Source organism: Vicugna pacos, chromosome 3, assembly GCF_048564905.1.
Source record: "Vicugna pacos chromosome 3, VicPac4, whole genome shotgun sequence".
Lineage (NCBI taxonomy): Eukaryota > Metazoa > Chordata > Mammalia > Artiodactyla > Camelidae > Vicugna > Vicugna pacos.
Genome location: NC_132989.1, coordinates 21,786,463 through 21,812,179, shown reverse-complemented (window position 1 = coordinate 21,812,179; position 25,717 = coordinate 21,786,463). Strand labels below are relative to the sequence as shown.

Here is a 25,717-nt window from a genome sequence, read left to right as displayed (position 1 = left end):
AGCCCTTGTTAGTCATATCGTTTGCAAAAATTTTGTCCATTCCATAAGCTGTCTTTTTGTTTATGGTTTCCTTTGCTGTGCAAAAGCTTATAAATTTAAGTAGGTCCCATTTATTTATTTTTGCCTTTATTTCCATTGCCTGGGTAGACTGACTTAGGAAAACATTGCAACTATATGGGTCAGAGAATAGTTTGCCTGTATTCTCTTCTAGGAGGTTTATGGCGTCCTGTCTTACGTTCAGGTCTTTAAGCCGTTTTGATGTTATTTTTGTGTGTGGTGTGAGGGTGTGTTCCAACTTCACTGATTTACATGCAGCTGTCCACCTTTCCCAACACCACTTGGCAAAGAGATTGTCTTTTCTCCATCTTGCCTTCTTTGTTGAAGATTAATGACTGTAAGTGTGTGGGTTTATTTTGGGGCTCTCTATTCTGTCCCATTGATCCTTATGTCTGGTTCTGTGCTAGTCCCAAACTGTTTTAATTGCTGTAGCTTTGTAATACTGTTGGAAGTCTGGAAGGGTTATGCCTCCAGCTTCATTCTTTTTCTTCAGTATTTCTTTGGCAATTCTGGGTCTTTTGTGAGTCCATATAAATTTTAGGATTAGTTAAATTCTAGTTCTGTGAAAAATGTCGTGTATAATCTGATAGGGAACATATTAAATTTGGAAATTGCTTTGGGTAATATAGCTATTCAACAATATTTTTCTCGCCCAAGAACATGAGATGTATTTCTGTTTCTTTAAATCATTTTTAATTTCCTTTTATCAGTGGTTTATAGTTCTCAGTGTATAAGTCTTTCACCTCCCTGGGCAGGTTTATTCCTAAGTATTCTGTTTTTTTGATGTGATTTTTAAAGGGATTGTTCTTTTACTTTCCTTTTCTGATATGTCATTGTTAGTGTAAAGAAATGCAACAGATTTCTGTATGTTACTCTTATAACCTGCTACCTTGCTGAATTTGTTTATGAGCTCTAGTAGTTTTTGTGCAGAGTTTTTAGGGTTTTCTGTATGTAGTATCGTATCATCTGCATATAGTGACAGTTTTACCTCTTCTCTTCCAATTTGAATCCTTTTTATTTTTTTGTCTGATTGGTATGACTAAGTCTTACAATACTATGTTGAATAGAAGTGGTGAGAGTGGGCACCCTTGTCCTGTTCCAGATTTTAGTGGGAAGTATTTAACTTTTCACTGTTGAGAATTACATTGGTGTGGGTTTGCCATAAATAGCTTTTATTATGTTGAGATACATTCTGTTTGTGCCCACTTTAGTAAGAGTTCTTTTTACCATGAATGGATATTGAATTTTATCAATGCTTTTTTGCATCTATTGAGATGATCATGTGGCTTTTGTCCTTTCTTTTGTTTCTGTGATGTATCAAATTGATTGATTTGCGTATGTTGAACCATCCTTGTGACCCTGGGATGAATCTGACTTGATCATAGTGTATGATCTTTTTTATGTTGTTGGATTTGGTTTGCTAGTATTTTGTTGAGATTTTTTGCATCTGTATTCATGAAAGATATTAACCTATAATTTTCTTTGCTGGCAGTATCTGTCTGGTTTTGGTATCAGGGTAACGGTTGCTTCATAGAATGGCTTTAGGAATGTTCCCTCCTCTTTAATCTTTGAAGAGTTTCAGAAGAATCAGTGTAAGTTCTTTGTATGTTGGGTAGAATTCCCCAGTGAAGCCATCGAGTCCTGGACTTTTGTTTGCAGGGAATTTTTCTGTTTGTTTTTTTAATTACAGATTCTATTTTACTTTTAGTAATTGGTTTGTTCAAATTACCTATTTTTTTCTTGATTCAGTTTTGGTGGACTGTACGTTTCTAGAAACTTGTCCATTTCTTCTAGGTTATCCAATTTGTTGGCATATATAATTGTTCACTGTATTTTCTTAAGTTTTTGGTATTTTTGTGGTATGGTTATTTCTCCTGTTTTGTTTCTTATTTATTTGGGTTCTCTTTTCTTGGTGAGCATAGCCAGAGGTTTGTTGATTTTTGTTTACTCTATCAAAAAAAAAAAACCAGGTCGTCATTTTACTGATTTGTTTTTTTTTTTAGTCTCTATTTCCTCCCTTATCTTTATTATTCCTTGTGCTGACTTTAAGTTTGTTCTTCTTTTTCTAATTTTATTAGGTGGTAGGTTAGGTTGTTTGTTAGAGATTTTTCTTATTTTTTTGAGGAAGGCTTATATTTCTATGCACTTACCTCTTAAGAGGATTGCTTTTGCCGCATGCCATAGATTTTCTGTGGTTGTATTTTCACTGTCATTTGTCTCAAGATATTTAATTTCCTCTTTGATTTCATCCTTGACCCATTGGTTTCTTAGTATCATGTTTAATCTCCATGCAATCTTTTTTGTTTTTCATTTCTCTTTCTGTGCCTGATTTCTAGTTTCATTCCATTGTGGTCAGAAAAGATGCTTTGAAATAATTTCTATCCTCTTAAATTTTTTGAGGCTTGTTTTGTGTTTGAGTATGTGATCTATTCTAGAGAATGTTCTGTGTGCACTTGAAAAGAATATATATTCTGTTTTTTTGGATGTAATGTCCTGAAAATACTAATTTAAATATAACTGTTCTGTTGTATCATTTAGTATTTCTGTTGCCTTGTTAATTTTCTGTCTGGAAGATCTGTCCAGTGATGTTAGTGGAGTGTTAAAATCTCCTACTATTATTGTATTCCCATTAATTTCTCCCTTTGTCTGTTCGTATTTGTTGTATGTATTTAGGTGCAATTACAGATTGATTTTTGAATGTTTAATCAAGTTTGCATTTTTAGACTATATCCAAGTTGGTTACAATATTCTAGTCTTTTCTATATTGCTGTACTCAGTATGCTAATATTATGCAAAAAAATTTTCGCATGTAAGTTGATGAAGTATATTGGTCTGTAATAAACTTTCTTACAATTTCTTTGCTTCATTTTGTTACTAAGGGGATAGTTTTTGATTTCACTGATTTTTCTGTTTGCCTATTTCATTAATTTCCACTCTATTTTTCCTTCCTTCTACCAGTTTTAGGTTTAATATACTCTTTTTTTTCTAACTGCTTAAGATTGTAGGTATGATCATTGACTTTACATTTTTTTCTAGTGAGTATTTAAATTTTCTGACCTTTAGCTGCATCCAACTAATTTTGGATGTTATGTTTCCACTAAAGTTAAAAATGTTTTCACCTTTCTTGTTCCCCGGCCATCTTGGTGGCTGCTCTTGGTTGGGACTCGTCCCGCACCTAAGGCAGGAAGATGGTGGCCGCAAAGAAGACGAAAAAGTCGCTGGAGTCGATCAACTCTAGACTCCAACTTGTTATGAAAAGTGGAAAGTACGTGCTGGGGTACAAGCAGACTCTGAAAATGATCAGACAAGGCAAAGCGAAACTGGTTATCCTTGCCAACAACTGCCCAGCTTTAAGGAAATCTGAAATAGAGTATTACGCCATGTTGGCCAAAACTGGTGTCCATCACTACAGTGGAAATAATATTGAACTGGGCACAGCCTGTGGAAAATAATACAGAGTATGCACACTGGCTATCATTGATCCAGGTGATTTTGATATTATTAGGAGCATGCCAGAACAGACTGGTGAAAAGTAAATTGTGCACAGTTTTTCTTTAATAAAATACATCAGAGCTTGATTTAAAAAAAAATGTTTTCTAATACACCTTATAATTTATTCTTTGACTCATAGTTTACATAAAAGAATGTTATTTAATTTCCAAATATTTGAGGATTACCCAAATATGTTTTGTCAGCAATTTCTAATTTATTATGACCCAATAACATTGCGTGATTTCTACTCTTTTAAATTTATTAAAATTTGTTTTATGGCACAGGCTATAGTCCATCTTGGTTAATGGTTCTTGCACACCTAAAAATACATTCTGCTATTAGTGATTTTTGTTCCTTACAATTGTGTCAACTAGATCAAGTTGGTTGATAGTGTTGTTCAGCCTTCTGTATTCTTACTGATTTTGTGTCTACTCATTCTATCAATCATTGACAGAGAATTAAAATCTTCAACTGTAAGTATAGGTTTTTCCTTCCCCTTTCAGGTATATCAGTTTTTGTATCATACATTTTTTCATATATTAAGCTGTATTATTAAGTCCATACAGTTTTTTAAACTTTTATTTAACTTTTATTTAAATTTCTATTCACAGAAAGTTGCAAAAATAGTACAGAGAGGTCCCAGGTATCCATCACTTGACTTCCCCAAACAGTAATATCTTACTTTACTGTAGTTTATCAAAATCAGGAAATTAACATTGCTACAATCTACAGACCTTATTCAAATTTCAACGGTTTTTATATGCATCCATTTTCGTGTGTCTATGAATAGTTCTCTAACTTTATAATGTGTGTAGATTGGTATAACCACCACCAGCACCACAATCAAATACAGAAATGTTCCATCACCACAAAGAACGCTCATATTGCCCTAATCCCTGGTGACCACTAATCTGTTTACCATTCCTATAATTTTGTCATTTGTAAAATGTTATATAAATGGTAGGATACAGTATATAATGTTTTTGAGATTTTTTGTTCACCTAGCATTATGCCCTTGAGAACCACCAAAGTTATAGTTGCAGATATTGAGTTTGTTTCTTTTTATCACGTAGGAGTGTCCCATTATATGGATATACCATAGTTTAGCCATTTACCTCTTGGAAGACATTTGAGTTGCTTCCAGTTTGGAGCTATTACAAATAAAGCTGCTATGAACATTGTATATAAGTTTTTGTGACATAAGTTTACATTTCTCTGGCATATATGCCCAGGATTGCAATGGCTATATCAGATGGTAAATGTATGTTTAGTTTTGTAACAAACTACCAAACTGTTTTCCAGAGGATTGTACCATTTTACATTCCCAACAGCAATTTATGAGATATGCCTTTTCTCATTCTTATCAGCATTTGGTATGGTCACTATTTTCTGTTTTAACTGTGCTGATAGGTGTAGGGTTTCTCTTGGTAGTTTTAGTTTGCATTTATCTGATGGGTAATAATATTGAATCTTTTTATATGCTTATTTACCATCACTTCTTCAGTGAGAAATCTGTTTATGTGTTTTGCCCATCTTCTGTTGTTTTTTTGTTGTTGTTGAATTTTGAGAGTTCTTTATATATTCTAGATATGAGTCCTTTGTCAGACATTGGTTTGGAAATACTGTCTTCTAGTCTATAGCTTGCCTTTTCATCCTCTTAATAGGATCTTCCTAAAGCAAAACATTAAAATTTCAATGAAGTGCAATTTATTAGTTTATCTTATGGATCATACTTTTGGTGTCATATCTAAGAAGTGTTCACATACCCTAAATCCTGATTTTTCTCCTTTGTTTTCTTAAAGTTTTATAGTTTTAATTTTTATGTTGGCACATATGATCCATTTTGAGTTAATTTTTGGGTAAGGTATGATGCTTAGGTTGAGAGTCAATTTTTAATCTATGAGTGACCAATGGTTTCACTACTGTTTGTTGAAAAGACTACCCTTCCTGCATTAAATCACTTTTGCACCTTTGTCAAAAAATCAGTTGGCCTAACAAAGTTGAAGAGAAGAGTATGGTGGGGATTTAAGAAAGATACTTTTTATTCCTCAGGAAATGGAAGTATGCAGGAGTTGACAGTAGCCATGTTAAGATCGCAGGAGGAGGCAGGCAGCCTTAGTGTGAAGCTACACCATGAAGAATACTATTATATGTTAAATAGAAAGAAGGAAAGAAATCAACTTGGTGACATATTAATGGTGCTGGATCACACTAAGCACAACATCTTCTTCTGGATTTCAGTTATGTTAGCCAATAAATCTTTTTGGCTTAAAAAAAAAAACTAGTTGGCCTTACTTGTGTGGGGCTATTTCTTGGTTATTGAACTATGTATGTGTGTCTCTTCCAGTACCACACTGTCTTGATTACTGTAACTATTTTGTAAGTCTTAAAATTGATTAGAATAATTCATTTCACTGTTTCTTCTTTTTCAGGGTTGTTTTAGCTATTCTAGGACTGTGCCTTTACATACAACTTTTAGAATAAGATTGTCTATATTAGAAAAAACACCTTGCTCATATTTTATAGGAATCACATCAAACCTAGAGACTGAAGTGGGGGGAACTGACATTGACTATGTTGAGTTTTCAATCCATGAATATTATATTTCCTTCTCTCCATTTATTTAGGTATTCTTAGATCACTGTCCTCAGCATTTTGTAAGTTTCAGCCTATTGGTTCTGCGCATATTTTGTTAGAGTTTTACCTAAGAATTTTACTTTTTGAGCAATTGTAAGTGATGTTAGGTTTTAATTTCAATTCCATATGCTCATTGATAGTGTATAAAAATACAGTTGACTTTTACATGTTGATCTTCTATTCCATGACCTTGCTGAAGTCACTTAATGTTTATACGAGTTTTCTTGTAGATGCTTTGGGATTGTCTATGTAGACAGTCATGTCATCTGCAAATAAAACAGTATCACGTTGTTTCAATCTGTGTCTTTTGGTCTTTTTCTAGCCTGTTGCACTGGCTACAACTTCTAGTACTATGCTGAAAAAGAATAGTGATAGTGGACATCTTTGGTTTGTTCGCAGTCTTAGGGAGGGAGATTTAGTCTTTTACTATTGAGTGTAATGTTTGTAGGTTTCTGTGGGTGCTCTTCATTAAAGTGAGGAAGTGTCCCTTATTCTCTGTTTTCTGAGGGTGGTGGGTTTTTTCATAAATGGGTTTTTTTCCCATAAATTGTCACACACTTTTTCTGCACCAGTGTATACAATCATGTGATATTTCTCTTTAAGCTTGGTACTATGGTGAATTATATTAACTAATTTTAAAATATTGAACAGCCTTGCATCTCTGGAATAAATTCCAGTTGGTCATGATGTGTAATTCTTTTTGCATATTCTGAATTCTGTTTGCTAATATTTTGTTAAGGGTTTTTGTGTCTATATTCATGAGGAATGTTGGTTTATAGTTTTCTTTTTTGTGTGCTGTCTTTGGCTTTAATATCAGGGTAATACTTGATTCATAAAGTAAAATGGAAAGTGTTTTCTTCTATTTGGGGGAAGAAATTGCAGAATCAGTGTTAAATCTTCTTTACAATTTTGGAATTCTCAAGTGCAACTATCTGGACTTAAAGATTTCTTTTGGGGAATTTTTTAAACTATAAATTCAACTTTTCTCCTAGCTACAGGACAATTTATCCATTTTACATTGGTAAGTTGTGGTAGCTTTTATTTTTGAGCAATTGGTCCATTGCATTTAAATTGTTAAGTTAATGTGCAAACAGTTGTTAATAATATTCCCTTATGTTCCTTTTAATATTGCTGAGGTCTGATGTGATACTCCCTGTTTCAGTGTGGATACTGGTTTGTCAGTCTTGCTAGAGTTTGTCAGTTCGTTTACCAATTTTACTAGTTTTCAAAGAACTAGCTTTTTGTGCCATTGGTTTTTTCTGTTTCTTTTAAAGCAGTTTCATTGAGGTCTAATTTACATATCATAATCTTCACCCATTTTGAGGGTGACAAGTTATACAAGTTTTAGTACTTTGTATGTTTATGCTACCATCCCCATCCCCACTATCCAGTTTTAGAACATTTCTTTTATTGCAAAGACTTCCTTTGTGGTCTCTTGCAGTAATTTCCCACTACCACTCTGAGTCCCAGTAAATCACTGATTTGATTTCAGTCTCTATAGTTCTTCCCTTTGTAGAAATTTCATGTAAAATGTGTAGTTTTTTTTGCATTGGCTTCTTTCAGTTGGTATAACTTTGAGGTTTGTCCATATTGTAGCTTTTATCAGCACTTCATTCCTTTCATTGTCAAATAGTATTTCATTGTAAATATATATTACACTTTGTTTATCCATTCATCCATTGATGGACATTTGGGTTGATTCTAGTTTTGGTCTACTGTGAAAAATGTTGCTGTGAACATTTGCTACAAGTCTTTGTATGAATGTATGTTTTAATTTATCTTAGATATGTACCTAGAAGTTCAGTTTCATTGATCTACAATCTTGGATTTATTTCTTTGCTTCTGCTTGCTCTGTGTTTATTTAGCTCTTTTTCTAGTTTGTTGGGGTAAGATTATAGTTTGATTTGAGAATTTTATCTTTAGTGCTATACATTTCCCTCTCAGGAATGCTTTAGTTGCAGCCCATAAATTTTGATATGTTGTATTTTAATTTTCATTCATTTCAATATATTTTAAAATTTCCTTTGAGACTTACTCTTTAACCTATGGATTATTTAGAACTGTGTTTTATTTCCAAGTGTTTGGAGATTTTCCTGCTATCGTACTGGATGGTGTTCCCACCCAGTATGTTGTTTGCCTGAGGCTTCCCAGCTCTTAAGCCTGCAGGCTGTTAGGTGGGGTTAGGCTTGGTGCTAATGATCCAATCAAGTTGTCAGCCTCCAGGAAAGCTCATGTAGATAAACACTAGGAATGTCTGTCCCCTGAGTGAGCTGCAGCCATTCCCTACCTCCCTAGGAGCCCCTCCAAAACCAGTGGGTAGGTGTGGCCCAGTTTCCCACAAAACCAGTGCCTCTGCCCTTGGACCTGGCACATGTGAGAGTCTGCATATGCTTCTCAAGAGAGTGAAGTCTCTAATTCCCCCAGTCTTGTGGGGTTCCTGGAGCCAAGCCCCACTGGCCTTCAAAACCAGATGTCCTGGGGTCTCCTCCCCTCAATGCCAGAACCCTGGGCTGGGGAGCCTGATGTGGGGCTTAGAATTCTCACTCCTATGAGAGATCCTCTGTGACTTAATCAGACCCCATACAAGCTGAAGAATAATTATATTGCAAGCAAACCCCTCCTACACATCCTGCTGTGGTTCCCTCTTTGTTTCCAGTTGAAGATCTTTTTTGCTAGGTTCCAGTCTTTTTTTTTTTTTTCACGGTTGTTTAGAGGTCAATTGTGGTTTTGTTGTAATTGCAAGGAGAGGGGAGCTCATGGTCCTACTACTCCGCCATCTTGACCAGAGATCCTCCTGCATTCTTTTAGATTGAGTATTGTTCAGTATTCCATTTTGTCTCCGATAATAGTTTATTAGATATCCTCTTTAAATGGTTGTTTTACAGCTTATACTATGCATCTTTAACTTATAACCATAAAAGTAATAGAACTCAAATAATATTACACTACTTCACATATAATGTAAGTTCCCTATAATAGTATACTTCAATTTCTCTCCTTTGTTTTTTTATGCCATTGTTGCCACACATTTTACTACTGCAATATTTTAAGCTCCACAATATGTTGTTACTGTTTTTGCTTTGAATAATCAGTTGTCTTTTAAAGAAATTAAAAAGTGAGAAGAGAAGTCTTTAATATCATTTTTATCATTTCTGTCACTGATTCTTTACATAGACACAAGTTTCCGTCTGGTGTCACTTTTCCTTTAGACTAAAGAGCTTCCTTTAATGTTTCTGGCAGCATAGATCTACTGGTTGCAAATTTTCTTGGTTTTTATCTGAAAAGAAAATCTTGATTTCACCTTCATTTCTGAAAGTTACCTTTGATAGATACAGAATTCTAGGTTGCCAGTTTTTTTGTTTTTTGTTTTTGCTTTTGGCACTTTAAAGATACTGTTCCTCTCTTCTGCCTTGCATTATTTCTGAGAAGTGTAGAATGTTTCTTATCTTTGTTCCCCTCTATTTAATATTTATTTTCCTCTTAATATTTATTTTCCTCTTACTGCTTCTAAATTTTTCTGTTTATCAATGGTTTTCAGAAATGATGATGATGGACCTTGGTGTGTTTCTCTTTCCTGTGTGTTTCCTTACGGTGCACTTTCTTTATGGTGTGTTTAATCCTACTTGGGGTATAAGATGCTTCAGCTTCTTAATTGTGTGGGTCTATAATTTTCTTTAAATTTAGAAAGTTTTGGATTTTACTTATTCAGATACTGTTTCTCTCCCTCTGTTCCTCTCTCTCTCTCTCACACACACATGCACGCACGCTCTCTTTCTCTCACACACGTATAGAACTCCAATTTCACTTATGTTAGACCGCTTGATATTTTTCCCACAGAGTTGCTGAAACTCTGTTTATTTTTTTCAGTCTTTTTTTCTCTGAAAATTGCCTCTAGGGAAAAAAACCCCAGAGATCCTAGGGCTCAACCCATTGCTTCCCTTCTCTATCTTACACTTCTTTTGAGCCAATGTTTAAAAAATATTTTTCCATATAGTTTCATCAATGGTTAGTTCCACATTGTCAAGAAAAAAATTTTCACTTTGCCTTTTGCACTAACAATATATCTTCAAAATCATTCTATATCAATTTACAAAGATCTTTTCTTTTTATAGTTTCATAAAACTTCATTGTATGTGTATATATTATAGTCTATTTAACCAGCTATAGTTTTCCATTGAGATAGTTTCCAATACTTTTGATGTTACCAATAATGCTGTAATGAATAACCTAGTGCATATGTATTTTCATAATTTTAGAGGTGTCTATTTAGGGTACATTTCCAAAAGTGAAATTGCTAAGTCATTGGGTAAACGCCTATGTAGTTCTGTTAGATAGAACTAATTCCTTCCATATAGGTTGTACTATTTTTCATTCCAATAGGTGAGAATGCTTATTTTCCTATAGCCTCATCTGCAGGGTATGTTGTCAAGCTTTTTAATTTTTTGCCAATCTGATCAGTTTTTTTAAATCTCAAAGTAGTTTTATTAGAATTTCTCTCATTACTATTGAAGTTAAATACCTCTTCAAATGTTTAAGAGCCAGTCTATCTCTTTTAAAAATTTTGTTCATGTTTTATATTTATTTTTCTATTAGGACAAAACACTCAGAAAATCTAAAATTTTAAAAAGTTATTTGTACACTTAAGAGATATTAGCCCTTTTTCCAAGATAAAAGTTGCAAGTATTTTCTCCCAGTAAGTTATGTATTTTCAACTTTTTTTGGTATGCTTGCAAAATGCAGTCTTTTTTCCCCTTCATTTTTCTCTTCATATAATCAAATGATTCAGTCTTTTCTTGTATTACATTTAGGTTTTGAGTAATAGAAAGCCTTGCCCTACACTCAGGTATAGAAACAATTATCATAGTTTTCTTCTAGTACTTGTGTGGTGTTTCAGCTTTAGATTTAGATCCCTGACCTATATGAACTTTATTCTTGTGTGTGCTGACATATAGAATTAATTTTACCACTTTTCCTAAGTGGCTATCCAGTTGTCCCAGTATCATTTACTAAAAACTTCATCTTTGTCTCAGTAATTTGAGATCCCATCTTTATCATGTACAAAACTCCTATATTGGAGCCTCCAGGAGAGCTCACGTGGATGGACGCTCCTGGAGTGTCTGCCACCAGCTTTTGTGTCCCCTGGGCTGGCCACGCTGCCCCTGCCCCCCAAGGAGAACTTCGGGAACCACTGGGTGGGTCTGGCCCAGGCTCCTGTGGGGCGCTGCCTCTGCCCTTGGACCTGGTGCGTGGGAGATTCTGTGTGAGCTTCCGGGAGAATGGGGTCTCTGTTTCCCCCAGTCCCGCAGAGCTCCTGGAGTCGAGCCCGCTGGCTTTCAGGGCCAGATGTCCTTGTTTCTCATCCTCCCAGTGCTGGAACCCCGGGCTAGGGAGCGTGGCGTGGAACCTGGGGCCCCCACTCCTGCAGGAGAGCCTCTGCGACTTAGTTGTTCTTCAGCTTGTGGGTCGCCGACCCCGGGGTTGTGGAGCCTGATTATGTCACGAGTGTGCCCATCCTGCCATCCCATTGTGGTTCCTTCTTTGTGTTTCCATTTGGGGAGGACGTTTTTTGCTAGGTTCCAGTCTTTTTCTTTTTTCTTTTTTTCCAGTGGTGGTTTGGCAGTCAGTTGTGGTTTTGTTGTGGTGGTGAGTACAGGCGAGCTCATGGTCCTACTACTCTGCCATCTTCAACACCCCCTCCTTTGGTTTATTTAAAAATTATTTTTCTCACTTTTTGAGCCAGCTGAGTATTTTCTCTTCTTTTTTCTTTTTTTTTTTTTTTTGGTGGAGGAGAGGTAATCAGGTTTGTTTAATTTTTTTTATGGAGGTACTGGGGATTGAACCCAGGACCTCATGCGTGCTAAGCACACATTCCACCACTGAGCTGTACTCTAACCCCTCCCCCACTACCCCAGCCAGCTGTTTACTTCACTTATTGTTCTTTCATTTATGTTGATGTAGTTGTTTAAGAGTATAAATTTTCCTTTGAGTACTACTTTAGCTATACACATAGGTTCTTCTGTAATATGTTAATTATTATTGTTTTCTAGAAATTGTGCAGTTTTGAATTTCTATTTTCCCTTTGATCATGGAATTATTTAATACAGACCTCCCACACACACCCATATAGAAAGGCTTTTTTTTTGTTTTCTGAATGTTATAAATGTCAGTGTTTATTGTGTTATTGTAGAATGCTATCTATATTATTTTTACTGTGGGAATTTAATGAGGTTTGCTTTGTGGTCTAATTTATAATCTGTGTGTATGCGGGAATTTCCCAGAGCACACCTGAGAAGAAAGTATGTTCTCTGTTCTCGTATTATCTGATCTATAACAATGACATCTACCTTTTTGATTGTATTGTTGGGACTTCTGGATCCTCATTAATTTGACCACTTGGTCTGTTTTGGATTGGGAAAGGTGAAATCAAATCCTTTTATTATTAGTGTGTGTTATGATGTGGTGTCTTTTGCGTTGTGATTCCTACTCACTGTGTTAGGAACTCATAGAATTTAAGCTATGTTTAGCAGTTCAAAATGGAGTCACAGTGGCCAGTGTGAGCTTCCACATTAGTTGTTTTGAATATCTGTTGTAGATGTGTGAATATCTTAGTGTAAAAAATTAAGTGTTACTTTAGGTGAGGAACTTGTTTGGTAACATCTGTCGAAAGACTTCACTGGTACAACCAGTAGAGACAAGGCCCCCTGGGGTGTAACCATTATGCCCTATATTGGTGGAGTCCTTAAAATAAGACCATTGAGTTGGGCGACTTGAAGACTTCTTGCTGGAGCAGCCAACTCCACACTGCTGAGAGCTGTTCCAGACTGACACTGCTGGAGACTGTCTGAGCAGAGACCACTCGAGGGGACAGGGGGGCACTGCTGAGATGCCTCCTGGGACTTCCCCTTGAGGTGGTTCGCTACCCCTTTTCTATTTTTACGTCTTTGACTAACCTGTGCTGTATGCTAATTGTGTGCAGTAAACCAAGTGATTGGTGAATTGAGTATTGGCTACATTTAGTGTATTTCCAGGCCTGTGTTCTTGTGTGGCCTTACAGCTGGGCCTTGCCACAGGGTGTCTTTGTTTAAATCTCCTTGTATCTCTATAGCTCTAGTATGTGAACTGTTATATATTTTGGTACATAGATATTCATAACTTAAATTTTCATGGTGAATTGTAGCCTTTGGCATTAATAAGTACTTCTCTGTATCTTGTTTGAAGCTTTTTGTCCCGAATTCCATGTTGTCAGATATTAAGATTTTTAATATTTATATATTCTTGTATGCTTTTCTTCGCCCATCCTTTCACTATTAATCTTTCTGCATTATTTTATCTTAGATGTATACAGCCTAGAGTTGGACTGGACTTCGCAACCTATTTTGAAAACCGTTTTAAAAATAGATGAGTTAAACCTACTTACATATATTGAGATGACAGTTATATTTGATTTCAATTCTGTCATGTTATTTTATGTTGTGTTTTCATACGTATTTTTGTATTTGCCCTTTCTCTTTTTAAAATTTTTATTTTATTTTTAAAACTAAAGTATAGTTGATGCACAATATTATATAATGTATAATATATAAGTTATAATGTACAAATTACAGATGTACAGTATAGTGATTCACAATTTAAAAAAAACCTCCTGTATTGCCAGAAGATTTTAAAGATCAAAAAGTCACACTTTTTTCTCAAAGTTATCATCATATATTGAAGGGAATTGATTTTTTTTTTAGAAAAAATAAACAACCCAGCCATATAAGGCTACCCATTTGGTAAGAACTGATAATAATTTAGATACCAGTATAATAATAGCATGATGGGTAAAAATTAAACTAATTCCATCTCTCTAAGGAGACTTTAGGTCTTTTAGGGAATTTTCATGTGGACAAATTTAGCACTTTTTATGGATAGTTTTCTGGTATATTTAAGTTTGTGGTATAATAAACAATAAGAGAGTACTAGTGTGATAAAGACTAGAATAGAATAGCATGTTTAAATCACTGATGGTAGTTCTAAAATATTTTAATGAGATAATTTCATAATTCACAGAATATCTTTTTAAATCAAAGTATGCAAAGTATTTTTCACATAAACTTCAGGTAAATTACACATAATATTAAGGATAAACCTTTCAGCTTTCACCAAATTCTGTCTGAATTGTGATACATGTTTGGTTGATCTATTGATTATCTGTTTTTAATGCCATTTCTCCTTGAATGAGCCCTTAATTTGACCTTAGGATGTTTCTCAAATAAGCAAATTAGATTGAATTCAAAGATTATTAGAGAATATTTCGATTTTTAGGGGATGATACATATAAGTTTTGCCTTGAATTCAGTAATTTAATAGTATCATGAGTAAGATTTTCTGATATTAATGACTCTAATAAATACTATTAGATAATTACCTAATATTTTAAAAATAATAGGTAATACTTATGGAGAGCCTCTCTGTGCCAAGGAAAGCTGGCTGCATGAGCATGTGACCTGTGCCATCATACTGACCCCCATTTTTAGAGGGGCCCTGCATTTGGGTTAATGCTCTGCTGTCATCATCTTAAAATTGTAGTAATTTTTAAACAAGGAGCTCCCTGTTTTCATTTTGCACTGGTCCCGCAAATTGTGTAGCCAGTCCTGGTACTAAGCACTGTATTTCACAAAGAGAGCATATAATTTAATTTACTTTTTTAAGGATTATTTGGTTTCTACATGTGAAATAGGGTTTAGAGAAAGCAAAAGAGGAAGTAAGAAGATCAGATAGGACACTACAACAGTATTTAATGTGGCTTTGTCTCAGGTGGTGGCAATAGGAAAGTAATTGATAGATTCAAAAATAAATTTTGGAGATAGTAGCATTGACATGAACTGATAGTGAATTCAGTGTGGGGATGTAGAAAAAGATGTTAAGAATGACCTGAGAATTTTTTACTGGACTTAGATGTGCCCATTGTTAGATGAAGAATGTTGGAGAAAGAACAGATTGGAAGGTGTGGTTAAGAGCTGGGTTTGACATGCTAAGTGAAAGAAGCCAGATGGAAAAGGCTATGTGTTTTAAAATTCCCTTTTTGTGAAATTTCTAGAAAAAGCAAAATTATAGAGAAAGTACATCAGTGGTTGCCTGAAGCTGGGAGTAGGAGCAAGAATTGGTTGCAGACAGGCAGGAAGGAATTCTGCAGGGGTGATAGGATTATTCTAAAACTGGATTGTGGTATTGGTTGTGTAACTGCATAAAATTGCTCCAAGTCTTTGATTGTCTAGGTGAACTGTATGGTAAATACAAAGATGTGAAAAGATTAAAACGAAAGATTAAGATTCCATGATTATGTTAAGGAGTACTAATATTCCCATTTTACAGGTAAAGAAAATAAGTTAAAAATAAAAGCTTCATGGTTATATAGCTACTAAGTGTAATATCCAGCATTGGAACTCAGGTCTTTTTTACCTTAAGACCTCACTCTTGACCACTGTAATAAATTCGCTTTCTATTTTAAAATTATGTGTGCTGCATCTCACTGATCAGAGGCTCTCTTGGAATTATAAAACAGAGGAAAGAAAAAAGAGACTGGAAAATTGTATTGCTCCTGTGCACTGGTGCTTCCATTTCCCCTGGATATAGGTGACAGCAAGTTATACTACTTGGTTTTTTCATTTTTTTTTTAATTGTGTGTCCAATGTGAGTTATACTATCACACCTTACTTGGCTCTTTGGCAAACTGTATTTTCTCTTTCAAATCATTAGGTTAAGGAATAGTTTCATTAGGCCCATTGGTAGCTTAAAAGAGTGAATGTATCTTCTAAAAATGCTTACTATTAGGGAAAATGGATGCACAAAATGAATACATATAGTCCTTAGTGCATTTTATGCTTACTACGCCATTAGCATAGAGATTGCTATATTAATAAGCATTAAGTATGGGGAGATGCTGGCCAAAGGGTATCAACTTTTGGTTATAAAATGAATAAGTTCTGGAATGTGCTGTACACCAAGGTGACTATAGTTACTAAGATTGTAGTGTAACTAAATTTGTTAAGAGGGTAGATCCTAAGTGTTCTTACCACATACATTAAGAAATGGCAATTAGGTGAGGTGATGGATGTTAACCATATTGCACTGATCATCTCACAGTATATACATGCATTAAATCATCATGTTGTATATGTTAAATTATATAATTTTATTTATCAATTATACTTCCATAAAGCTGGGAAAAAAATAAGTATTAAGTACCTACTGTGCTAGACACTGAAGATACAAATGATCGTCAGAACAGGCGTGGCCTGTCTTCCTGCAGCTTTTTTTTTCAGTGGGAGAGTCGGGCATTATGCTTAAACAAAATATAACTATAAAATTTTAAGTTGTGCTAAGTTCAACAAAGGAAAATAAAAGGTTCTCTGACGGAGCATAACAAAGGATCCTGGTTTTCACTGGGGCCAAAAAGAAGACCTCTGTTAGGAAATAACTTGTAAACTGGGACTTGAAATATTTGTGGAAATTAACATAGCAAAGGGAAGGGAGGGGAAGAAGCTCTCCTAGAGGAGGAACAGAACAGCCTCTGAAGGCCCTGCAGCACAAAAGAGCTTGATTGATGACCACACTGAAAGCTGTGTAATGGAATACATGAGAACTTGAATACTATGCAAGGATTTCGTATTTTATTTCAAGGGTGGTGAGATGCTACTGAGGAGTTTTGAGCTGAAGATCCAATTAAAATTAAGAAGATCGCTCTAGCTACTGTAGACAGTGGCTCCAAGAAGGGTTTTGCTGGCTTATGAAGCCGTCTTAGGAAAACTATGGGCCTTACTGTTGGTTTGTTTTTTATTGAAGTATGGTCAGTTTACAATGTTGTGTTAATTTTTGGTGTACAGCATAGTGATTCAATTATACATAAATGTCTACATATTCCTTTTCATATTCTTTCTAATTATAGGCTATTACAAGGTATTGAATATAGTTCCCTGTGCTGTACAGTAAGAACTTGCTGTTTATCTATCTTATGCATAGTACTTAGTATCCGCAAATCCCAAACTCCCACTTTATCCCTACCCCAATCCTTTTCCTCTGGTGCATCTGTTTGTTAGCTGTTACCCTCATCTCATCACAGAAAACTTTCTCACATTCTCACAGCTGAGTCCAATTTTGCCATTCCTCAATTCTTTTTTTAAGTCCACATATAAGGGATATCATATGGCATTTTTCTTTCTCTTTCTGGCCCACTTCACTTAGAATGATGATCTTCGGGTCTATCCGTGTTGCTGCAAATGGCATTATTTTATTCTTTTTATGGCTGAGTAGTATTCCATTGTATGTATATGTGTGTGTGTGTGTATATATATATATACACACACACACACATATACCACATCTTGTTTCTCCAGTTATCTGTTGATGGACATGTGGGTTGTTTCCATGTCTTGGCTATTTTAAATAATGCTGCTATGAACATTGGGGTGCATGTATCTTTTTGAATTATATTTTTCTTCAGGTATATGCCCAGGAGTGGGATTGCTGGATTACATTGTAAATCTATTTTTAGTTTTTTAAGAAACCTCCACACTATCCTCCATAGTGGTTGTACCAATTTGTAGTCCCACCAACAGTGTAGGAGGATTCTCTTTTCTCCACACCATCTCCAGCTTCTACTGTTTGTAGACTTTTTAATGATGGCCATTCTGGCTTGTGTGAGGTGATATCTCATTGTGGTTTTGATTTGCATTTCTCTGACAATTAGTGATGCTGAGCATTTTTTCATGTGCCTATTGGCCATTTGTATGTCTTCACTGGAGAAATGCTTGTTTAGGTCTTCTGCCCATTTTTGGGTTGGGTTGCTTGTTTTTTTGATAAGTAAGGTGTATGAGCTGTTTGTATATTTTGGAGATTAGTCTCTTGTCAATTGTGTCATTTGCAAATATTTTCTCCCATTCTGTAGGTTGTCTTTTTGTTTTGTTGATGGTATCCTTACCTGTGCAAAAGCTTTTAAGTTTAATTAGGTCCCATTTGTTTGTTTTTGCTTTTATTTCCATTACTGCAGGATCTGATGCAAAAAATATATTGCTGTGATTTATGTCCAGGAGTGTTCTGCATGTTTTCCTCTAGGAGTTTTATAGTATCTGGTCTTACATTTAGGTCTTTAATCTATTTTGAGTTTATTTTTGTATATGGTGTTAGAGAATGTTCTAATTTCAGTCTTTTATAGGTAGCTTTCCAGTTTTCCCAGCACCACTTATTGAAGAGACTGTCTTTTCTTCATTGTATATTCTTGTCTCTGTTGTCATAGATTAATTGGCCATAAATGTGTGGGTTTATTTCTGGACTTTCTATCCTGTTCCATTGATCTGTGTGTCTGTTTTTGTGCCAGGACCATATTGTTTTAATTACTGTAGCTTTGTAGTATAGTCTGAAGTCAGGGAGCATGAATCCCCCAGCTCCATTCTTCTTTTTCAAGATTGTTTTGGCTATTTGGGGTCTTACCTGGTTCCATACAAATTTTAACATTTTTTGTTGCACCTCTGTGAAAAAGGTCATTGGTAATTTGAGAGGGACTGCATTCAATCTGTAAATTGCTTTGGGCATATTGGCCTGATTGTTACAGGGAAAACTACTTCAGCTTTTAAAAGCTAGTTTTTGGAAACTACAATGTCAGTTAAGTGGTGGTGACTGTGGAAAAAATGGTAAGTCAGTATATCTGAAAAACCCAGTAGTCAGTGTATTTCAAACTTTAATGTACATTCAAATCATCCCCATATTTCAAATTCTGTTTCAGTGAGTCTGGAGTGGGGCATTTCTGCATTTCTAACAAGCTCCCAGGTAATGCCCATGCCACTGGTCCTTGGCTTACATTTTGAGTACCAAGTGACTGGGCTATATATAGTCTATATGCTAAATTCTAAATATATTCTATAGAGTGTATTTAATTCTATAGAATTACTTAATTCTATATAATGTATTTAATTCTATAGAATGTATTTAATTCTATAGAATGTATTCTATGTTATGATACCTATCACCCTTCTTGGTGGTTTGGACAATTGTTAAGTTTGAGTATTTCAAACTGGAGGTTTTAAGAGATAAAAGTATTGAGGATATAGAGAGACAGGTCAAATGTGGCTTTTTAAATTTATTTTTTTCTTTTTTCTTTTTGGGGTTAGGTAATTGGGTTTATTTATTTATATTTGGAGGAGGTACTGGCGATTGAATACAGGACCTCATGCATGCTAAGTATGCACTCTACCACTTGAGCTATACCCTGCCCCTCAAATGTGGCTTTTTATCTCTTCAATAAATACTTTATATATACTTAATTCCTATGTACATATCTAATCTGTCTGCCTGCCTCAGGATTCTGTTACACTTCAGAAAGGACTGTATGCAGTCAAAGTGATGTTCAAGATCAGTGTGCAGAAATAGTATAAGGATCTTTATTCTTTACATCCAGTATCTAATGGGTTGATGTACATCATTAATTGAGGCTTACTTTGCCAGGTGTTTTATCTGCTTTTTTCATTTAATAAGATAGGGACCCAGGAACGCTCAGAGGATGGTTTTTGTCCAAAGATGTACAACTCAGTTCTAACTTATTTCATAGATGACTCTCTTATACATTATCCTAATCGTTATTTTGTTTTGTAACTACAATCCTATGTGCAGAAAACTTGAGGCTGTTTATTCTGTGGCTAAAGTCTTTGTATTTCTGATACCTCAGTCATTTTATTAATGTCCCATGTGGTAAACCTGGCCTTTTTTCTTTTTCTTTTCTGTTTTTTTTTTGGGGGTGGGGTTATACTTTGTTAGCAATGCAACTTCTCTTTGTGGCATATGATCTTGCGAAACGGATTGATCAAGCAAGGGGAAGAAACAGTAGAGATTATGCTCACTGGGAAAGACACAATAGGAAAATTTCACATTGCTCCCTGGTTCTTAAGAAGTAAGAGCGAAGCAACAACATCTACTTTAAAAAGAAATCTGAACTGTATTTTAAAATTTCGTAAAACTAATTTAACCTAATAGATGGCAGCTCTGTAGATTTTCTCTACTTAGGAAGTGACCTGGAATTCTACAGTGTCATTTCATAAGAGATTAAAAAAAAACTGAAATTAACACGTCCACAGAAATACTAAATGCCTTCCTTACAGGTAGAGTCTGGCTAGATGAGTTTTACCCAGGCCTCCAACAAACCAGATAACGTTGCGTCGTTTTTGGTTTGGCTTGATCCCCCTTAAAGACAGCGGTTGAAGTGTTTAATAGGCCTTGGTTCGGCTTGAAGACTTGCAGAAACAGCAGCTTCCATCACCCTGTCGTTGGCTTTCCAGCTAAGGTGGGTTTCCGATGTACAGATACTGCCAAGGAACTCTGGCTTTAAACTCTGGAAGAAAGCCAGAAGAAAGAAGTTCCTGGCGCTAGCACTTGTCCCGCTCAAAGAGCCGGGCGCTAGCGCATTCTTCGTGCAGTTATTGGCTGGGACTCTGCGTGCCGCTGTCGGCCAATGAAGACGCTGGATATCTGGCCCCGGCCCGTCCCCTCTCGGCGCCGCGGGATGAGGCAGAGACTGAACAGCCTGCGAGCAAATCAAAGGCATCCAGAAAGCCATGTCCGACTCGGAGCCCAGCGCCCAAGCGCTAACCCGCTGAAAGTTTTTCATCAAAAGAGCCGGGACGATCTGGACCCCGCTAAGAGGAACTGCCTTTGAGTGAGATGGTCCCGGAGGCCTGGAGGGGCGGACTGGTAAGCACCGGGAGAGTGGTGGGAGTTTTGCTTCTTCTCGGTGCCTTGCACAAGGCTTCCGCCGCCGTCATTCGCTATGAGATCCTGGAGGAAAGAGAGAAGGGTTTTGTGGTGGGCAACGTGGTTAGGGACCTTGGTTTGGATCTCGGCAGCCTGTCAGCCCGCAAGCTCCGGGTGCTGTCCCGAGCTAGCCGAAGATTCTTTGAGGTGAATCGGGAGACGGGAGAGATGTTCGTGAATGACCGCCTGGATCGAGAGGAGCTCTGCGGGACACTACCCTCCTGCACCGTAACTCTGGAGTTGGTAATGGAGAGGCCGCTAGAGCTGTTCAGCGCGGAAGTGGTGATCCAGGATATTAACGACAACAATCCTTCTTTTCCTACCCGGGAAATGAAATTGGAGATTAGTGAGGCTGTAGCGCCGGGGACGCGCTTTCCGCTCGAGAGCGCGCACGATCCCGACGTGGGTAGCAACTCTTTACAAACCTATGAGCTGAGCCGAAACGAGTACTTTGCGCTTCGAGTGCAGACGCGGGAAGACAGCACCAAGTATGCGGAACTGGTGCTGGAGCGCGCTCTGGACCAGGAGCGAGAGGCAAGTCTCCAGTTAGTGCTGACAGCGTTGGACGGAGGAACTCCGGCTCGCTCCGCCAGCCTTCCTATTCGAATCATAGTGCTGGACGCGAATGACAATGCGCCCACCTTCAACCAGTCCTTGTACAGGGCGCGCGTCCTGGAGGATGCACCCCCTGGCACTCGCGTGGTGCAAGTCCGTGCAACGGATCTGGATGAAGGCCCTAATGGCGAAATCATTTACTCCTTCGGTAGTCACAACCGTGCCGGCGTTCGGGAACTATTTTCCTTAGACCTCATAACTGGGGTGCTGACAGTCAAGGGTCGACTGGACTTTGAAGACACGAAACTCCATGAGATTTACATACAGGCGAAAGACAAGGGCGCCAATCCCGAGGGAGCACATTGTAAAGTTTTGGTGGAGGTTGTGGACGTGAATGACAATGCCCCGGAGATCACAGTTACCTCCGTGTACAGCCCAGTCCCCGAGGATGCCCCTTTAGGAACTGTCATCGCTTTGCTCAGTGTGACTGATCTGGATTCTGGGGAGAATGGGCTGGTGACTTGCGAGGTTCCACCAGGTCTCCCCTTCAGCCTTACATCTTCCCTCAAGAATTACTTTACTTTGAAAACCAGCTCAGCCCTGGATCGGGAGACTGTGCCAGAATACAACCTTAGCATCACGGCTCGAGATGCGGGAACCCCTTCCCTCTCAGCCCTCACGACAGTGCGGGTACAAGTGTCCGACATCAATGACAACCCTCCACAATCTTCCCAATCTTCCTACGATGTTTATGTTGAGGAAAATAACCTCCCTGGTGTTCCAATACTAAACCTAAGTGTCTGGGACCCCGATGCCCCGCAGAATGCTCGCCTTTCCTTCTTTCTATTGGAGCAAGGAGCTGAAATCGGCCTAGTGGGACGCTATTTCACAATAAATCGTGACAGTGGCGTCGTGTCATCGTTAGTGCCCTTGGACTATGAGGATCGGCGGGAGTTCGAATTAACAGCTCACATCAGCGATGGGGGCACTCCTGTCTTGGCCACCAACATCAGCCTGAACATATTTGTCACTGATCGCAATGATAACGCCCCCCAGGTCATATACCCTCGACCTGGCCAGAGCTCGGTTGAGATGCTGCCTCGAGGTGCTGCAGCGGGTCACGTGGTCACGCGGGTGGTAGGCTGGGATCCTGATGCAGGGCATAATGCCTGGCTTTCCTACAGCCTCTTGGGAGCCCCCAACCAGAGCCTTTTTGCTGTGGGACTTCATACTGGTCAAGTCAGCACTGCCCGCCCAGTGCAGGACACAGATTCGCCCAGGCAGACTCTCACGGTCTTGATCAAAGACAATGGGGAACCATCACTGTCCACCACAGCGACCCTGACTGTGTCAGTAACCGAAGAATCTCCTGAAGCCCGGGCTGAGTTCCCTTCCAGCTCTGCTCCCGGGGAGCAGAATAAAAATCTCACCTTCTATCTACTTCTCTCTCTAATCCTGGTCTCCGTGGGGTTCGCAATCACTGTATTGGGAGTGATCATATTCAAAGTTTACAAGTGGAAGCAGTCCAGGGACCTCTACCGAGCCCCCGTGAGCTCCCTGTACCGAACACCAGGGCCCTCTCTGCACGCAGACGCTGTGCGGGGAGGCCTCATGCCCCCACACCTTTACCATCAGGTGTACCTTACCACTGACTCGCGCCGTAGTGACCCGCTATTGAAGAAACCAGGTGCCGCCAGCCCGCTGGCCAGCCGCCAGAACACTCTGCGAAGCTGCGATCCGGTATTCTATAGGCAAGTGTTGGGTGCAGAGAGCTCCCCTCCGGGACAGGTAAGGGTTAGCAGGTCATCCTGGAATGACATTAATGCTTTTTATACCTGCATAACATTCAGGGAGATATGGAGCTTTGTTTTTGGTTTTTTTCCTCAGTGATGAAATTGTTTTCCTAATTAGACATCCACATTTTCTTCCCAGATCCATTGTAGTGCCTTTGCGGGGGAGGGGGCTGGCCCAGTTAGGACTGTGGTTTGTGGTTCCACACAATGTGGAGTTAATTGACTCATCTGTGGGCCCAGTTCACACCTTTAGCACTCACTTGCTATCGCAACTAACCGAGCCTGTTAAAGGGCCATTAAGCTATAATTCAAGATCTCAGCACTCAGAGCTTAGCTTGGTGTCATTTGCATTGGAACAAGCTGCTGGAAAACTAACCAGTGGCAGCTGCTAGGAATATAAAAACTACCTCATCCGTCCATCTTTCAAATGGTTGCCACATCTGCATTAAAACTAATGGTTTGCTTATGATTTTCCTTTGCCTACACAGATCCTGTACCTCATTCTCTGATGATTTTCTATGAGAAAAATAAAATTCTAGGGTCTTTTAAATTTTATTTCAAGCACGGTACTGGAAATGATGTGTGGGTATTACTTACAAAATATTTTTGTTACAATAGTAAGGCAGGCTTATTATAGAAAATTTGGAAAGTACAGAAAAGTATAAAGAAAAATACTAAAATTAACTATATCCCCCAAATCCAAAGGTAACCACCATTAATTACAGAAGTAAAAAGTGATCAGTTATTTTGAAAATAAATCCAGATAATCTAGAAAAACAAAGTACAAATGGAAAGTTCTTTTGTAACCAGCTTTATTCCCTATCCTTTCAGCATAATTTTTTGTAGGTATACACAGAGTGTGAAATGTAAGTAAATTCATAGCCTGAGAAAAAGATAAAACTTTCATTTATTCGAGATAGTGTTCAGGTGACTGCAAGGCCTTTGTCTTGGAGTGAAACTTAAGGTACTTCCAATTATGGGAGAACTGCAGTTCCCACAAACGGTTACTTAGTCATAAAGTGTATTACTGCCATCAACCATCGGATTTGCCAGTTAGACATAGGAAGCTCCACCACTTACCAACTATGAGTCCTTGGCCAAGTTAATCTCTTATCTCAGCCTTTTCCAAGAGTAACAAGGGTTTTGTAAGATTAGTGCATAATATAATGTATGTACAATGCCTGCTGTTTGACAAGTTAAAAAATTCATAGCTGTTGTTGTTGTTATTATTATTAGTTTTTTATCCACCCCAAATCTTAAATACATTTTGGAAATGAGCAAATCTGGAGACAGCCGAAGATGAGAAAGTAGAGACATATATGGAAAGACTAAAGAAGGATGAAAGCCAGAGAGAAGCAGCTTCTGCTTTTCTGGTCAGACTGGGAAACAACTGGCATTTTTGCTAGAATGATGTTCTCAAACTTAGTTGCACACCAGAATTACCTAGGGACCTTTTATTCTCATTCTTTCTTTTTTAAAGGGAAGTGTAATCAGTTTACAATGTTGTGTAAGTTTCTGATGTACAGCATAATGTTTCAGTCATACATGTACATGCATATATTCCTTTTCATATTCTTTTTCATTACATGTTCCTATAAGACTGACTATAGTTCCCTGAACTATACAGTAGAAACTTGTTGTTTATCTATTTTATATATAGTAGTCAGTATCTGCAAATTTCAAACTCTGAGTTTACCCCTCCCTACCCTCTTTCCCCTCACCCTGGTAACCATAAGTTAATTATGAGTCTGCTGTTTTGTAAATAAGTTCATTTGTGTCACCTAGGGACCTTTTAAAAATTCTGAAGCCCAGGCCACATCCCAGATGGATGAGAGCACAATCCCTCGGGGTGGGACTCAGGCATGAGCATTTTTGAAGGTCCCAAGTGATTCCAATGTACAGACAAATTTGAAAATGATTGCCTTAGGACCTGCTGGTCTATCAGTTAGCATATTTTTGAGGCAAAGTGTTATTCTGGTGTTCACAGTACCAGGAGCCAACCTCTTTGGGTCAGGCTGAACTTAAAAAAAAAAAAAGATCCATGATGTTATTTTCCAACTTTAAAATGTTACATAGTATAGCTCTAGGAGAGCACTGTAGGGAAGAGAAGATATTTCAGTCATCTAAAGAGATCTTCCTAAACCACTAGCACCTGAGCAACTATTTCTTTGAAAATCTAGAGCTGGGTAATGGGTATAGGGTTTCTTTTGGGGGGTGACAGATTTTTCTGTCATTATTACTATGGTGTTGGTTGCATCATTTTAGTGTGTGTGACTATACTAAAAACCACTGATTTGTACATTTTAAATGGTTGGACTATATGAATGAAAACTCAAAAAGCTGCTTTTAAAATCTAGGGATAGGAGACTGACATACCTGGCATAAAAAGGTCAAGCCTAGGATAG

General features: G+C 37.6%; 2 protein-coding genes across 25 annotated transcripts in view; both read left to right on the top strand.

Annotated features, from left to right (window-relative positions):
* LOC102540146 (protocadherin gamma-C3) overlaps positions 1 to 25,717 on the top strand; it is a 175,754-nt gene that overhangs the window by 122,387 nt on the left and 27,650 nt on the right. Inside the window, exon 1 of one of the 24 annotated variants that reach the window (XM_006204526.4) lies at positions 20,683 to 23,307. The exons of 22 other annotated variants lie outside the window; for them this stretch is intronic. In XM_006204526.4, coding sequence (XP_006204588.2) covers positions 20,875 to 23,307 — 2,433 coding nt within the window. In that variant the 5' untranslated portion in view covers positions 20,683 to 20,874. Of the gene's footprint in view, positions 1 to 20,682; positions 23,308 to 25,717 lie in introns of those variants that run through there. One more of the 24 variants, XM_006204530.3, reaches the window with a different exon arrangement.
* Positions 3,176 to 3,635, top strand: LOC102535903 (large ribosomal subunit protein eL30). The gene is given in 1 exon segment (XM_015252631.3): positions 3,176 to 3,635. A coding segment is annotated over 1 exon segment (348 nt). The 5' UTR covers positions 3,176 to 3,245; the 3' UTR covers positions 3,594 to 3,635.